This window comes from Nerophis ophidion, linkage group LG01, assembly GCF_033978795.1.
Source record: "Nerophis ophidion isolate RoL-2023_Sa linkage group LG01, RoL_Noph_v1.0, whole genome shotgun sequence".
NCBI classification, from domain to species: domain Eukaryota; kingdom Metazoa; phylum Chordata; class Actinopteri; order Syngnathiformes; family Syngnathidae; genus Nerophis; species Nerophis ophidion.
The window spans coordinates 8,003,641-8,020,420 of record NC_084611.1 but is presented as its reverse complement, the minus strand read 5'-3'; the positions used below and the strand labels follow the sequence as shown (position 1 = coordinate 8,020,420).

The following is a 16,780-nucleotide window of genomic DNA, read 5'->3' as shown; positions in this document are numbered from 1 at the left end:
GTGTGAGTTTTCCTTGCCCTTATGTGGGCCTACCGAGGATGTCGTAGTGGCTTGTGCAGCCCTTTGAGACACTTGTGATTTAGGGCTATATAAGTAAACATTGATTGATTGATTGATTGATTGATAGTGACCGCAAATGGCAGCCTAAATTCATGATAGACCAAGAGCACACAAGCTCTTCCTGCTAATCTGGAATGACAATAAAGTTCCCTGAACCCTTGAAAACTCCCCAGAGTTAGTTTTACCATTCCAAACACAAATTAGCTGTCAGGTTCAAACACTGATGACATCTATTAAAACAGACAAGAAGCAAGGAATCATGCAGAGACAAGAGTTAAATTTTGCTCAATTGAGGAGAGACGTGTTTTGGGCTGTACTCTAGTTGCAGATCCAAACTACGTTCTACAATTCCAGCCCACGTGCTTTCTCCATTTATTTGGGAGGTCCCTGGTTACATCACTGAAGCTGTCGCTGAGGGAAGGGGGTAATCCCGACAACTCCAGTTAGACACAATATATGATTACACAAAAAATGCAAATGTGCTGAAAGTCGTGATATTGCCTTGTCTCTGCTCTGTCTGCATCGCGGTACTCGATGTTCAGCCTTGGCAGTCAGCAGGCCGATTCTGGAACCAAACACTGATACGAGACTGGCTTGCAATCGTTTGGATTGCCAGCTTTGCACAGAAAAAAAAAAAATACCATTTTAGCACAATTGATAATAACTACAGCAACGTCCCTTAAAAGCATAAGAGTTGTGTGATAATATATACATAATTATTCAAACATTAGCCTAAAAGCGTGACCGATAACTGCACTCAAAGACTGGTGACACAGCTCATCATCTGGAAACGCCAGCCAGTGCACTGATCACTAGGTAGGTTGCAAGTGAAGGCGGTAACTCACAGCTAATACCCAGAGCGGCTACTAATTGCTAGCTAGTAGTTATCATAGTAAATGCAAACATGAATACAAGACACGTTTACATCTTTCTCCATTAATAACGTCATCCGCCAATCTAAACTAGTACAAACATAACTATGTGAACAACTAAAACATTCAATTGTGCACATAAAGATACAGGCTGTGCTCTTTTAGACCTAAATAATTAATATGAACACGCCGGGAAGATTATGTCTCATGGCTGGCCTGGGAACACATCGAGATCCTCCGGGAAGAGCTGGACGAAGTGGCTGGGGAGAGGGAAGTCTGGGGCTTCCCTGCTTAGGCTGCTGCCCCCGCGACCCGACCGCGGATAAGCGAAAGAAGATGGATGGATGATTAATATGAACTTAATATGAGCATTTAAGTCTCACCTTAAAACTCATCTGTATACTCTAGCCTTTAAATAGACCTCCTTTTTAGACCAGTTGATCTGCCGCTTCTTTTCTTTCTCCTATGTCCCCCCCTCCCTTGTGGAGGGGGTCCGGTCCGATGACCATGGATGAAGTACTGGCTGTCCAGAGTCGAGACCCAGGATGGACCGCTCGTCGGGACCCAGGATGGACCGCTCGCCTGTATCGGTTGGGGACATCTCTACGCTGCTGATCCGACTCCGCTTGAGATGGTTTCCTGTGGACGGGACTCTCGCTGCTGTCTTGGATCCGCTTTGGACTGGACTCTCGCGGCTGTGTTGGAGCCACTATGGATTGAACTTTCACAGTATCATGTTAGACCCGCTCGACATCCATTGCTTTCGGTCCCCTAGAGGGGGGGGGGGTTTGCCCACATCTGAGGTCCTCTCCAAGGTTTCTCATAGTCAGCATTGTCACTGGCGTCCCACTGGATGTGAATTCTCCCTGCCCACTGGGTGTGAGTTTTCCTTGCCCTTTTGTGGGTTCTTCCGAGGATGTTGTAGTCGTAATGATTTGTGCAGTCCTTTGAGACATTTGTGATTTGGGGCTATATAAATAAACATTGATTGATTGAACTTTTTTTTTACTTTACTCCTCATTTCAGTAACAAAGCGAACCAAAACACCACAAACAAAACAAACACGAAACAACAGCAACACGTCTTGATCGATGAAATTAAAAAAAAAGTCATACATTTTCCAAATGAGGTCATAAATTGCCAGATTATAATTATTATTTAGGCAATAAAGCAAGATATTAAAAGACAACTAATATACAATAAAAGGTCAATATGAACATCCATACATGGACGTGTTTACATACAACAGGAAGTGAACCCACCTGACGACACATGAACCAAACTACTTCCTTAAAAGCCTACTGAAATGAGATGTTCTTATTTAAACGGGGATAGCAGGTCCATTCTATGTGTCATACTTGATCATTTCGCGATATTGCCGTATTTTTGCTGAAAGGATTTAGTAGAGAACATCCACGATAAAGTTTGCAACTTTTGGTGCTGATAAAAAAGCCTTGCCTTTACCGGAAGTAGCAGATGAAATGTGCGTGACATCACGGGTTGTGGAGCTCCTCCCATCTGAGCATTGTTTACAATCATGGCCACCAGCAGCGAGAGCGATTCGGACCGAGAAAGCGACGATTTCCCCATTAATTTGAGCGAGGATGAAAGATTTGTGGATGAGGAAAGTGAGCGTGAAGGACTAGTAAAAAAAAAAAAAAAAAAAAGACTATACTGTAGGAGCGATTCAGATGTTATTAGACACATTTACTAGGATAATTCTGGAAAATCCCTTATCTGCTTATTGTGCTACTAGTGTTTTAGTGAGATTATATGGTCGTACCTGTACAACCTGTAGGTCGGCCCCGCACCTTTCTTCCGCACCAGTCGACGGGTGGTGGCGATGCCCATCTCTGCCCTTCGCAAGGGACCCTCTTCGAAACACGATCTTTCGAAATGATCGCTGCATAATACACTGTACTTTGTGTGCGTGGTGAAATCCAACCGTGTTCGCTTGACCGCTCTGTTCCATAGTAAAGCTTCACCGTCATCTTTCGGGAATGTAAACAATGAAACGCCGGCTGTTTGTGTGGCTAAAGCCGGCCGCAATACACCGCTTCCCACCTACAGCTTTCTTCTTTGATGTCTCCATTGTTCATTGAACAAATTGCAAAAGATTCAGCAACACAGATGTCCAGAATACTGTGGAATTTGGTGATGAAAACAGACGACTTATAGCTGGGATTGATGCTGCGACAAAATGTCCTCTACAATGCGTGACGTCACGCGCACGTGTCATCATACCGAGACGTTTCAGCAGGATATTTCGGCGCAAATTTTAGAATTGCAATTTAGTAAACTAACGCGGCCGTATTGCAATGTTAATATTTCATCATTGATATATAAACTATCAGACTGCGTGGTCGCTAGTAGTGGCTTTCAGTAGGCCTACAAAATAGAGGAAGATAAACATAGTTGTGGTCGGCGATCACTGAAAACGAGTATGATTGTCTTCCTGTTGGTGGGATTGCCTTCAGGAGAACGCCTGTGCGTGGAATATTTTAAAGTGGGATGACTGGTGCACTGACAGCCACCATATTGCCCTTGGCAAAGAGAAAGCCAGGGTCCAATGGCATGGAGACCAAAACAATTGGGGACCCTACTTTGCTGCAGCCTTCTTCCGCCTTTGTGACCGCTGTGGAGCTTCAATGAAACCATCATCCGCCAACTCCGGAAGATAAACATATCCAAACACTCAAAATACCTCAAATATGGCTCTTCGGAAACCCTCCGCTTCCCCAGGTTTGTTTATCGCTGGAAGATTATAGTTTGCCAGGGTGGATACGACACGGTGGTTTAAGGAGCACTGATAGTGACAACATGATTGTCTGCTGAAGGAAGGAAGGCAGAGATCCAGTTTGGAACTATTTTTATGTTTCATAATCCGTGCGGGATCATCAACTAGATCAAGGGTCTCAAACTCAATTTACCTGGGGGCTACTGGATGCAGAGGCTGGGCCGCAAAAAAAAAAAAAATGTTTTTAATATATTTTTAAATGTCTTTATTTTTATTTTCAACACAAAATCAAATCAGGATACAACAAAATGAGAATTGTGCACCGCAAATAAGACACGTCGGGGTCCCCCTGTGCTCAACAAAGAAAAATCGCATCTCCCACTTTTCCTGGAATTGTCTTCGCTCATCACTAACCTTTCCCTTCACTGCAGGCTTTGAAAAAGATGTGTTTGGGGTTGTGGAATATATTTGTATTCAGCCGACGCACGTAAAATAATGTTACTTCCGCAATGTGTGCCGTTTTCGCTTTTCCTCCCTACAGCAACAGGGCGGCCGGCGGATAATAGCCAGGAAAGTACCTGGATAGCGAGCGCAAAAAAGTGACGGCGTCATATAGAAATATATGTAGTGTTCATCGTGTGAGGCAATGCAAATTAAACAATAAAAAAACGAATAACTGTTTGAAATGGTCCAGGTTATCGGGGACTGTTATTATTGACGGACAGGTGTCGCGGTGTGACTGCAGCCAGGCACTTAAGAAAACCCTCGTTTCCATGGCAACGTTTCTGTCGCTTTCACTCATTTTCCGCTTTTCCACTAACGCAGGGGTAGGCAACCCAGAACGTTGAAAGAGCCATTTTGGACCCAAATAACAAAAATTGTCTCTGTTTGGAGCCAACGGGAGGGGGCGGAGTTTACAGTTACAGTGCAGGGGGGGTCAAACTCAAATACAGAGTGGGCCAAAATTTAAAACTGAACAAAGCCGCGGGCCAAGGTTGAACAAATTAACCTTTTAATAGGGACCCAAACAAGTTTTGCAATGAATATTGAACAAGCAAGGCTTAAATAGGGTAGCACGGTGGAACAGGGGTCAGTGCATCTGCCTCACAATACGAAGGTCCTGAGTAATCCTGGGTTCAACAGGATTACTGTGTGGAGTTTGCATGTTCTCCCAGGGACTGCGTGGGTTCCCTCTGGGTATTTGGGCTTCCTCCCATGGAACAGGCAGAGCTTATATAACGTAATAGTGCAAAATCAACTTTCAAAAAACATCAATGGTATATTAAATAATATTTAATTCCAAAAAATGAATGCCTCTTTTCTATTTGCAGCCTTCTGAGGTTAATATCAACATTAACTTTTTCCACAGGGTAATAAATTCAAAAATAAAATAATAATGAGGTGGGCGGGGTTTGGTAGTAGTGGGGGGTGTATGTTGTAGCGTTCCGGAAGAGTTAGTGCTGCATTAGTACCCCTGCGCTCTCAGCAGAGGTACAAAAACTTAACAATGAAACAAAACCATCGCAAAGGCAAAACTATGAACATAAAACAAAACACTTGCACAATGGCATGAATAAAAAAACTTACTTGGAAAGAGACAAGGGGCATGGATGTGGAGAGTGTGATCGAGGGTGATAGATGGTGATGTTGCCAGGCTGACTACCTTGCAACTGTGGCTTAAACAATACTGTGGTGATAAGTGAAAACAGGAGCGTGAGTGAAAACTAATAGGTTGCTATGGTGACAAAACAAACAAAAAGTGCACAAAGAGTCTAAAAACAAAACCGAACATGACTAAAACAAAACATGATCACACAGACATGACAAACTCGAGTTGATTTATTTTGGAAAACCTTGTTACATTGTTTAATGCATCCAGCGGGGCATCACAACAAAATTAGCCATAATAATGTGTTCATTCCACGACCGTATATATCGGAATCGGTAATTAAGAGTTGGACAATATCAGAATATCGGCAAACAAGCCATTATCGGACATCTCTAATATTTATGTATGGCATTACTGTGCAGAACACAGACCTTTCTTATAAAATATACAGTATAAACAAATACAATGGGGTGTGCATTTTGTAACAATAGCAATTGTTATTTGTGTTGCATACGAAGGTTGTCGATGTTCACAGTTATGCAGAGACGGTGAAAGCATCACTGAATGACACAACAATTCCTCCCCAACATCACGTCAATTTTTGCCTGAAGGAGTAACTATTTTACTCGTTAGGAAAGTTGTACAAATACCTCGAATATTTGTGAAAGACTAATCAGTCAATTTATTTTGAGCAGGTCCTGGGTCTCACAGGTGAGCAACATACCACAAACCAAACAGCTGATTGGTTATTCTCCTGTGTGTGTTCTTATGTGTCTGACTGTGTCTAAATTACGATGGAATCTTTTACCGCGGACTGAACGATTAAATGGTTTTTCTGCTGTATGTTTTCCCATGTGTTGAGTGAAACTAATCTTTTTAGTAAAACCCTTACCACAAACTAAACAATTAAAAGGTTTTTCTCCCGTGTGCGTTCTTACATGTCGCGTCAAATGGCTCGACTGAGAAAAGCTTTTACCGCAAACTGAGCACATAAATGGTTTTTGTCCAGTGTGCGCTCCCACGTGTTGAGTCATGTGGCACTTTTTCGTAAAGCTTTTACGGCAGATGGAGCAGCTAAACGGTCTTTCTCCGGTGTGCGTTCTCATGTGGTCAGTCAAATTCTTTTTGAGGGAGAAGCTTTTACCGCAAACTGAACAAGTGCAAGGTTTCTCTCCGGTGTGTGTCCTCACGTGCGCGGTCAAATTGCATTTTATAGAAAAGCCTTTACCACAAAATGAACATTTAAATGGTTTTTCACCCGTGTGCGTTCTCATGTGCCGAGTCAAAGTGCTCTTTTTAGTAAAGCTTTTCGCACAAACTGAGCAGCTGAAATGTGTTTGAACGCTCCGCTTTTTAGAGCATTCAGAGTGTTTGTTGTCAGTGTGAGTCCCAATATCATCTTCACAGTCCGTATCGCTGCTTAAAGGTTCTTCAACTTCGTCTTCAGCCTCACTATCTGATAGTGGAGCTAAGAGGTTGTCTGGTTGCGGTTTCTCTTCATCATATTTAGTCTTCACAGAGACAACAGTCAGCGGCAACTTGGTGAGATCAGCTTCCTCCTGAGTGATGCAGAGTTCCTCCTCTTCCTTTTTAATGCGGGGTGGCTGTGGAGTCTCCTGCTTCAAAGTGGAGCTCCATCCTGGCGGAGGGGAAAGTTCTCCTGGATGACCAATCAGCTGCTGGACGTCTGCAAGAAACAAACGCACTGAAATACTGAAAGTATTCAAAACTTGTCAAATGTATTTAAAGTTGTTTAATGTATTTAAAACGTGTTAAATGCATTTAAAAGTTGTTGCAAGTACTTAAAACTTTTTAAATGTTTTTAAAAGTTGTTGTAAGGATTTAAAACCTATCAAATGTCTTTAAAAGTTGTTGAAAGTATTTAAAACTTGATAAATGTATTTAAAAGTTGTTAAAAGTATTTAACACGTATCAAACGTGCTAAACGTATTTAAAAGTTGTTGAATGTATTTAAAACGTCTTAAATATATTAAAAAGTTGTTAAAAGTATTCAAAACGTGTTTAATGTATTTAAAAGTTGTTGAAAATATCTAAAACTTATCAAATGTATTTAAAACTTGTTAAATGTACTTAAAAGTTGTTGCAAGTACTTAAAGGGGAACATTATCAGCAGACCTATGTAAGCGTCAATATATACCTTGATGGTGCAGAAAAAACACCTTCTATTTTCTTAACCGATTTCCGAACTCTAAATAGGTGAATTTTGGTGAATTAAACGCCTTTCTGTTTATCGCTCTGGAGGCGATGACGTCAGAATGTGACGTCGCCGAGGTAACACACCCACCATTTTCATTTTCAACACATTACAAACACCGGGTCTCAGCTCTGTTATTTTCCGTTTTTTTGACTATTTTTTGGAACCTTGGAGACATCATGCCTCGTCGGTGTGTTGTCGGAGGGTGTAACAACACTAACAGGGAGGGATTCAAGTTGCACCACTGGCCCGAAGATGCCAAAGTGTCTGCCGCCAGACCCCCATTGAATGTACCAGAGTGTCTCCACATTTGACCGGCGATGCTAAGGCAGAAATGGCACAGAGATGTATGGATAACCTGCAGATGCATTTGCAACGATAGTCAACGAAATCACAAAGGTGAGTTTTGTTGATGTTGTTGTTGACTTATGTGCTAATCAGACATATTTGGTTGCAGCATGATTGCCAGCGAATCGATGCTAACATGCTACGCTAATCGACGCTAACATGCTATTTACTGGCGGTGCTAAAGCAGACATGGCACAGAGATGTATGGATAACCTGCAGATGCATTTGCAACGATAGTCAACGAAATCACAAAGGTGAGTTTTGTTGATGTTGACTGCCAGCTAATCGATGCTAACATGCCACGTTTGGTCCGCACATTTTACCGGCGATGCTAACGCAGCTATTCGGCCATGCTATGGCTATGAATAGCGTCAACAGCTATTCGCTCAATAGCTTCAGTTTCTTCTTCAATATTTTCATACTCCAACCATCTGTTTCAATACATGCGTAATCTGTTGAATCGCTTAAACCGCTGAAATCCGAGTCTGAATCCGAGCTAATGTCGCTATATCTTGCTGTGGTATTCCCATTGTTTGTTTACATTGGCAGCACTGTGTGACGTCACAGGGAAATGGATAGTGGCATCGCAAATAGCGAAAATCAAGCACTTTAAAGCTTTTTTTAGGGATATTCGGAGACCGGTAACATTTTGAAAAAAACTTCAAAAAATACAACAATAAAAATCAGTTCCCAGTGGCTTGTTGTATTTTTTGAAGTTTTTTTCAAAATTTTACCGGTCTCGGAATATCCCTAAATAAAGCTTTAAAGTGCCTTATTTTCGCTCTCTGCGAAGACACTGGCCATTTCCCTGTGACGTCACACAGTGCTGCCAATGTAAACAAACAATGGGAATACCACAGCAAGATATAGCGACATTAGCTCGGATTCAGACTCGGATTTCAGCGACTTAAGCGATTCAACAGATTACGCATGTATTGAAACAGATGGTTGGAGTATGAAAATATTGAAGAAGAAACTGAAGCTATTGACCGGATAGCTATTGACGCTATTCATAGCCATAGCATGGCCGAATAGCTGCTTTAGCATCGCCGGTCAAATGTGGAGACACTCTGGCACATTCAATGGGGGTCTGGCGGCAGACACTTTGGCATCTTGGGGCCAGTGGTGCAACTTGAATCCCTCCCTGTTAGTGTTGTTACACCCTCCGACAACACACCGACGAGGCATGATGTCTCCAAGGTTCCAACAAATAGTCAAAAAAACGGAAAATAACAGAGCTGAGACCCGGTGTTTGTAATGTGTTGAAAATGAAAATGGTGGGTGTGTTACCTCGGCGACGTCACATTCTGACGTCATCGCCTCCAGCGCGATAAACAGAAAGGCGTTTAATCCGCCAAAATTCACCCATTTAGAGTTCGGAAATCGGTTAAAAAAATATATGGTCTTTTTTCTGCACCATCAAGGTATATATTGACGCTTACATAGGTCTGCTGATAATGTTCCCCTTTAAATAACTTCTTATCCAGTTTAAGACTAACCCTCTGATGCCATATCCTTCTAGTTTTTTGATTAAAATATTGTGATTAGTTCTATCAAATACTTTAAGTTAGATCCACAAACATTGCTGCCGCACATTTTTTTACCATCTATTGCATTGGTCATTTTTTCTGTAATTTCAATTAAAGCCATTGAAGTTGAAACATGAGCTCTGTATCCACATTGGAAGGTGACATGACGTTTGGAGCTCTGTAGCAGAAAGTCTTTGCACTATGCGCTTCAGTATCCGCTGACCTCTCTCGGTCAGTTTACGTGGCCTACCGCTTGGTGGCTGAGTTGCTGTTGTTCCCAAACTCTTCACTTTTCTTATAATAAAGTGAGGAAATTTCACGACTGGATTTGCTGCTCCTACCTGATAGTGGAGCTAAGAGGTTGTCTGGGTGGGGTTTCTCTCCATCATCTTCAGTCTTCACAGAGACAACAGTCGGTGGAAACTTGGTGAGATCAGCTTCCTGTGGTCCTACAAGACACTCTCCCTCCTGAGTGATGCAGAGTTCCTCCTCTTCCTTTTTAATGCAGGGTGGTTGTGGAGTCTCCTGCTTCAAAGTGGAGCTCCTGCCTGACTGAGGCAGAAGTTTTTCTGGAAGACCAATCAGCTGCTGGACGTCTGCAGGACACACACAAAACAAACACACTTAGTCCCAGACATGATCCAGGCATACTTGCCAACCCTCCCGAATTTCCCGGGAGACTCTCGAATTTCGGTCCCCCTCCCGATAATCTCCCGGGGCAAACATTCTCTCCGATTTCCACCCGGACGACAATAAAGGCACTGCCTTTAGCAACCACTACACCCTGTTGTCACGTCCGCTTTTCCTCCATACAAACAGCGTGCCCGCCCAGTCGCATAAGTGAATGCAAGGCATACTTTGTCAACAGCCATACAGGTCACACTGAGGGTGGCCGTATAAACAACTTTAACACTCTTACAAATGTGCGCCACACAGTGAAGCCACACCAAACAAGAATGACAAACACATTTCGGGAGAACGTCCACACCGTAACATAAGAGAACAAATACCCAGAATCCCTTGCAGTACTAAGTCTTCCGGGACGCTACAATATACACCCCTGCTACCGAATTTGGAGGTCTCAAGGTTGGCAAATATGCCACAAGATATCTCCGTTCAAAAAACTCCGGCTTATTAGTGAGTCCCAGAGCCCCCCCAAAAAAGTCTGCGGGCTATAGAGCGTTTTCTTTTGGGGCTCCAGTACTCTGGAATGCCCTCCCGGTAACAGTTAGAGATGCTACCTCAGTAGAAGCATCTTAAAACTCATTTGTATACTCTAGCCTTTAAATAGACCCCCCTTTTCAGACCAGTTGATCTGCCGTTTCTTTTATCTTCTGCTCTTCACCCCTCTCTTGTGGAAAGGGGTAGGGGGGCACAGGTTCGGTGGCCACGGATGAAGTGCTGGCTGTCCAGAGTCGGGACCCGGGATGGACCACTCGCCTGTGCATCGGTTGGAAAACATCTCTGCACTGCTGACCTGTCTCCACTCGGGATGGTCTCCCATTAGATCCACTATGGACTGGACTCTCACTATTATGTTAGATCCACTATGGACTGGACTCTCACTATTATGTTAGATCCACTATGGACTGGACTCTCACTATTATGTTAGATCCACTATGGACTGGACTCTCACACTATTATGTTAGATCCACTATGGACTGGACTCTCACACTATTATGTTAGATCCAATATGGACTGGACTCTCACTATTATGTTAGATCCACTATGGACTGGACTCTCACTATTATGTTAGATCCACTATGGACTGGACTCTCACTATTATGTTAGATCCACTATGGACTGGACTTTCACTATTATGTTAGATCCACTATGGACTGGACTCTCACACTATTATGTTAGATCCACTATGGACTGGACTCTCACTATTATGTTAGATCCACTATGGACTGGACTCTCACACTATTATGTTAGATCCATTATGGACTGAACTTTCACTATTATGTTACATCCACTATGGACTGGACTCTCACTATTATGTTGGATCCACTATGGACTGGACTCTCACTATTATGTTGGATCCACTATGGACTGGACTCTCACTATTATGTTGGATCCACTATGGACTGGACTCTCACTATTATGTTAGATCCACTATGGACTGGACTCTCACTATTATGTTAGATCCACTATGGACTGGACTCTCACTATTTTGTCAGATCTACTATTGACTGGATTCTCACTATTATGTTAGATCCACTATGGACTGGACTCTCACTATTATGTTGGATCCACTATGGACTGGACTCTCACTATTATGTTAGATCCACTATGGACTGGACTCTCACTATTATTTTAGATCCACTATGGACTGGACTCTCACTATTATGTTAGATCCACTATGGACTGGACTCTCACACTATTATGTTAGATCCACTATGGACTGGACTCTCACTATTATGTTAGATCCACTATGGACTGGACTCTCACTATTATGTTGGATCCACTATGGACTGGACTCTCACTATTATGTTAGATCCACTATGGACTGGACTCTCACTATTATGTTAGATCCACTATGGACTGGACTCTCACTATTATGTTGGATCCACTATGGACTGGACTCTCACTATTATGTTGGATCCACTATGGACTGGACTCTCACTATTATGTTGGATCCACTATGGACTGGACTCTCACTATTATGTTGGATCCACTATGGACTGGACTCTCACTATTATGTTAGATCCACTATGGACTGGACTCTCACTATTATGTTAGATCCACTATGGACTGGACTCTCACTATTTTGTCAGATCTACTATTGACTGGATTCTCACTATTATGTTAGATCCACTATGGACTGGACTCTCACTATTATGTTGGATCCACTATGGACTGGACTCTCACTATTATGTTAGATCCACTATGGACTGGACTCTCACTATTATGTTGGATCCACTATGGACTGGACTCTCACTATTATTTTAGATCCACTATGGACTGGACTCTCACTATCATGCTAGATCCAATAGTGTTCAAATGACAAAACGTCAAGTCACTCACCTTCATCTTTGGTCTTTATCTCCGTTGGTGATTTGCTGGAAGTTTCTGATTGTCTTTCACTTTCTCTTTGACATGACGTCGCCATCTTAGCACAGCAGTAGTCGTCCATCTTCTATCACGTCCTCAATCTTCACCTCAACGTCCGTTTCGCGGGCTTAAGAAAAGACGAATTTTGAGGCATTTGCGTCTATATTTGACTTGAATTGACGCGGCAATCGCGTCGTAAATACAAAAACTTCTCCGGGAAACATCAACCACTCAGTCGTTTTGCCCTGATCCGTGTGCGCACGCGCCAGAAGTCCGCAACTTCCGTTGCGTCATTTGATAGCAGTTTTTCAAAATAAGGGCATTTTTTTTTTACTATCCACCCACAGGCGGCAAAGCTCGGTTGGTAGAGTGGCCGTGCCAGTAAGTTGACGGTTCCAGGTTCGATCCCCTGCTTCTGCCATCCTAGTCACTGCCGTTGTGTCCTTGAGCAAGACACTTTACCCACCTGCTCCCAGTGCCACCCACACTTAGATATTGGGTTTCACTATTTAAAGTGCTTTGAGTCACTAGAGAAAAGCGCTATATAAATATAATTCACTTAACTTCACATTTTTCGGTGCTCAAACCAGCAAAATATGGCATATTATCCTGCATACAATAAAATGATTGTAAAAACTAGAACAATTATTTAAAACAGTTATTTCTAAGTAACAAACTCAAATTGTTAGACTGAATAAACAAAAAAAGCCCCATAAAAATACAACTTACGGCACTATTTATTCATGAATTAATTGATTTATTTTTATATATTTATTTTTAATTTTCCTGAGGGAACTCTCATGAATGAATCAATAAAGTACTATCTGTCTATTTATGTTGTAACGTTATTATTTATGAAGTATTTATGTCGCGTGGACATCGGGGGCGGGGCCTCTGGATTGGTAGACCGGACTGGTGGTTCCTCTCTTTAAAAAGGGGGACCAGAGGGTGTGTTCCAACTTTCCTGGGATCACACTCCTCAGCCTTCCCGGTAAGGTCTATTCAGGTGTACTGCAGAGGAGACTACGCCGGATAGTCCAATCTTGGATTCGGGAGGACCAGTGTGGTTTTCGTCCTGGTCGTGAGACTGTGGACCAGCTCTATACTCTCGGCAGGGTCCTTGAGGGTGCATGGCAGTTTTGCCCAACCAGTCTACAGTCTGGGGAGAGGGAAATGTCCTTGCTTAGGCTGCTGCCCCCGCGACCCGACCTCGGATAAGCGTAATAAAATGGATGGATGGATTTATGGAGTATATTGTTGATAAATTAAGAACAGGAAGTAAACTAAAGTGTTGGCAACTACTATGTGAAGGAAAACGGGTAGGATCAAATCAGCTCTGCTTCTTTCTACTTCTTTTCGAACATGTTGAAAAGAAAAAGACTGGAAATTGTGATTGTGGAGAGGCGGAGCCCACGGTCCGACTGAGCGGCAGGGCCAAGATGGCGGCAAGGAGGCGGAGAATGCGAGCGAGCGGCGAGGCGGGGGATGCCGGGAGCGACGCCGCACCTGGACACAATCAATGTAACTCCTCTCAATGTATAAAAAGGGAGAAGGAGAGATGAAAGCAGAAGGAGTTGGAGAGCCCGCAGCAGTGGATGAGGAGCGAAAGAGACAGAGAGCTAGACTCAGACGCCGGGGGCGGCTGAAGAGCGAGACGGAGGAGCGAGCAGTGGGCGCAAAAGACTTTCTTTATTTGAAAAATTAAACAAGAGTCAAACCTGCACAAGAATGTCCTTCCTTGGTGGTCCATAGAACCCGCACGACGGCAAGTGTTCGTCACAGTGATGTATCATGTTGTTTGCATGTACGAAATCAACTCAACAATAATAATTTATATAGTAATATATAATATAATAATAACTGGCCTAAACAGACAATACAAGTAAGTGTAACCAGATTGGTCCAGCACTTGCTGCATTCTGGACTGGGTTCCAAATTGAATGAGAGTGCGAGGCATCGAGCTAAAAGCCCGAGTTGTCAATTTAATGTCTGGCACACATTCTTAGGTGTCTTACTCTTGCACAGCAAAAATGGTGATACTACTTATTTCCCGGGAAAGCAAGCTAATGCAATCCTACCGAGCGATCAGCGGCCATGACTCTCGTGCTAATCGCCACAAATTGCTGGTTATCTTAAATGCGAACATGAATATAACACACATTGACATCTTTCCCCTTGTCAAAAGTTATGCACCAAAATGAACGCACATGACTGTCTGAGCAACGAATACATTTAATCGTGCACATTGTTGTGCTGTTAGACCAGTGTTTTTCAACCACTGTGCCGCGGCACACTGTGATATTGTCTGGTGTGCCGTGGGAAATTATGCAACTTCACGTGATTGGTCCAGAAAATATTGTTTTGCAAATCAATAGTTATAATCTGCAAATAACGTGCCGTTGCTTAGTGTCTGTGTTGTGCAAAACTCGGCAGGGTAACCACGTAGTACTCCAAGTCAGTAGGTGGCAGCAGGTAGTTACTTGCTTTGCAAAAGTCGGAATGTGTCGGGTGAGACCAGGATGGTTTGTCATGATCCCAATATGCAGACCCCAGCGTGCAGGTAAATAGGTATGTAATGCTCAAACCAAAAATGAACGAAAGGGAAAGGAAAAGGCAATGGCTATGCATAACTGAACTGGCTACAAAGTCAACAAACAGAATGCTGGACGACGGCAAAAACTTACGGCGCCCACAAAGTACATCCGTACATGACATGACGATCAACAATGTCCACACAAAGAAGGATAGCAACAACGTACATAGACTCGCTTGCTAACACAAAGCAGGTGCGCGGAATAGCGCTCAAAGGAAGACATGAAACCGCTACAGGAAAACACCAACAAAATCGGAAGGCCCACCAAAATAACAGCGCAAGACAAGAACTAAAGCACTAGACACAGGAAAACACCAATGTTAGAGTAATCATGTATTTATATTATCACATAACTTTAGTATGCTTAAAGTCCGTTGGTATAGTTATTAGCTATTGTGCTCAAGCTGCATTTTTTCTATCTGTGCAAGGACAAAACTTCTTGTCTCAGGGTATTGTGCTCAAGCTGCATTTTTTCTATCTGTGCAAGGACAACACTTCTTGTCTCAGGGGTGGCCTCAGCAGCAGATTCACACAACTTTAGTATGCTTAAAGTCCATTGGTATAGTTATTAGCTATTGTGCTCAAGCTGCATTTTTTTCCATCTGTGCAAGGACAAAACTTCTTGTCTTAGGGGTGGCCTCAGCAGCAGATTCACACAACTTTAGTATGCTTAAAGTCCGTTGGTATAGTTATTAGCTATTGTGCTCAAGCTGCATTTTTTTCTATCTGTGCAAGGACAAAACTTCTTGTCTCAGGGGTGGCCTCAGCCGCAGATTCACACAACTTTAGTATGCTTAAAGTCCGTTGGTATAGTTATTAGCTATTGTGCTCAAGCTGCATTTTTTCTATCTGTGCAAGGACAAAACTTCTTGTCTCAGGGGTGGCCTCAGCCGCAGATTCACACAACTTTAGTATGCTTAAAGTCCGTTGGTATAGTTATTAGCTATTGTGCTCAAGCTGCATTTTTTTCTATCTGTGCAAGGACAAAACGTTTTGTCTCAGGGGTGGCCTCAGCCGCAGATTCACACAACTTTAGTATGCTTAAAGTCCGTTGGTATAGTTATTAGCTATTGTGCTCAAGCTGCATTTTTTCTATCTGTGCAAGGACAAAACTTCTTGTCTCAGGGGTGGCCTCAGCCGCAGATTCACACAACTTTAGTATGCTTAAAGTCCGTTGGTACAGTTATTAGCTATTGTGCTCAAGCTGCATTTTTTTCTATCTGTGCAAGGACAAAACTTCTTGTCTCAGGGGTGGCCTAGGCCGCAGATTCACACAACTTTAGTATGCTTAAAGTCCGTTGGTATAGTTATTAGCTATTGTGCTCAAGCTGCATTTTTTCTATCTGTGCAAGGACAAAACTTCTTGTCTCAGGGGTGGCCTCAGCCGCAGATTCACACAACTTTAGTATGCTTAAAGTCCATTGGTATAGTTATTAGCTATTGTGCTCAAGCTGCATTTTTTTCTATCTGTGCAAGGACGAAACTTCTTGTCTCAGGGGTGGCCTCAGCCGCAGATTCACACAACTTTAGTATGCTTAAAGTCCGTTGGTATAGTTATTAGCTATTGTGCTCAAGCTGCATTTTTTTCTATCTGTGCAAGGACAAAACTTCTTGTCTCAGGGGTGGCCTCAGCAGCAGATTCACACAACTTTAGTATGCTTAAAGTCCGTTGGTATAGTTATTAGCTATTGTGCTCAAGCTGCATTTTTTTCTATCTGTGCAAGGACAAAACTTCTTGTCTCAGGGGTGGCCTCAGCCGCAGA

At 42.8% G+C, this 16,780-nt stretch overlaps 2 protein-coding genes across 3 annotated transcripts in view; both read right to left on the bottom strand.

The window, feature by feature from the left end:
- LOC133550894 (gastrula zinc finger protein XlCGF17.1-like) overlaps nucleotides 1–16,780 on the bottom strand; it is a 127,317-nt gene that overhangs the window by 54,000 nt on the left and 56,537 nt on the right. The window lies entirely within an intron of this gene.
- Nucleotides 5,491–12,695, bottom strand: LOC133563861 (gastrula zinc finger protein XlCGF8.2DB-like). 2 transcript variants are annotated; one of them, XM_061918114.1, is made up of 3 exons: nucleotides 12,398–12,695; nucleotides 9,712–9,966; nucleotides 5,491–6,965 (listed from the first exon to the last, which is right to left on the bottom strand). In XM_061918114.1, the coding sequence occupies exons 1-3, from the start codon at nucleotides 12,504–12,506 to the stop codon at nucleotides 6,025–6,027; spliced, it is 1,305 nt and encodes a 434-aa protein (XP_061774098.1). In that variant the 5' UTR covers nucleotides 12,507–12,695; the 3' UTR covers nucleotides 5,491–6,024. The 2 variants fall into 2 exon arrangements, with proteins under 2 accessions (XP_061774098.1, XP_061774099.1); XM_061918115.1 differs by lacking the exon at nucleotides 9,712–9,966.

Excerpts from the sequence above, each read along its gene's own strand:
- LOC133563861 (XM_061918114.1), bottom strand. The coding sequence starts at position 12,506 with ATGGACGACTACTGCTGTGCTAAGATGGCGACGTCATGTCAAAGAGAA. Across the intron at positions 9,967-12,397 it reads GATAAAGACCAAAGATGAAG|ACGTCCAGCAGCTGATTGGT; the intron begins GTGAGTGACTTG and ends TGTGTCCTGCAG. Across the intron at positions 6,966-9,711 it reads CCTCTTAGCTCCACTATCAG|ACGTCCAGCAGCTGATTGGT; the intron begins GTAGGAGCAGCA and ends TGTTTCTTGCAG.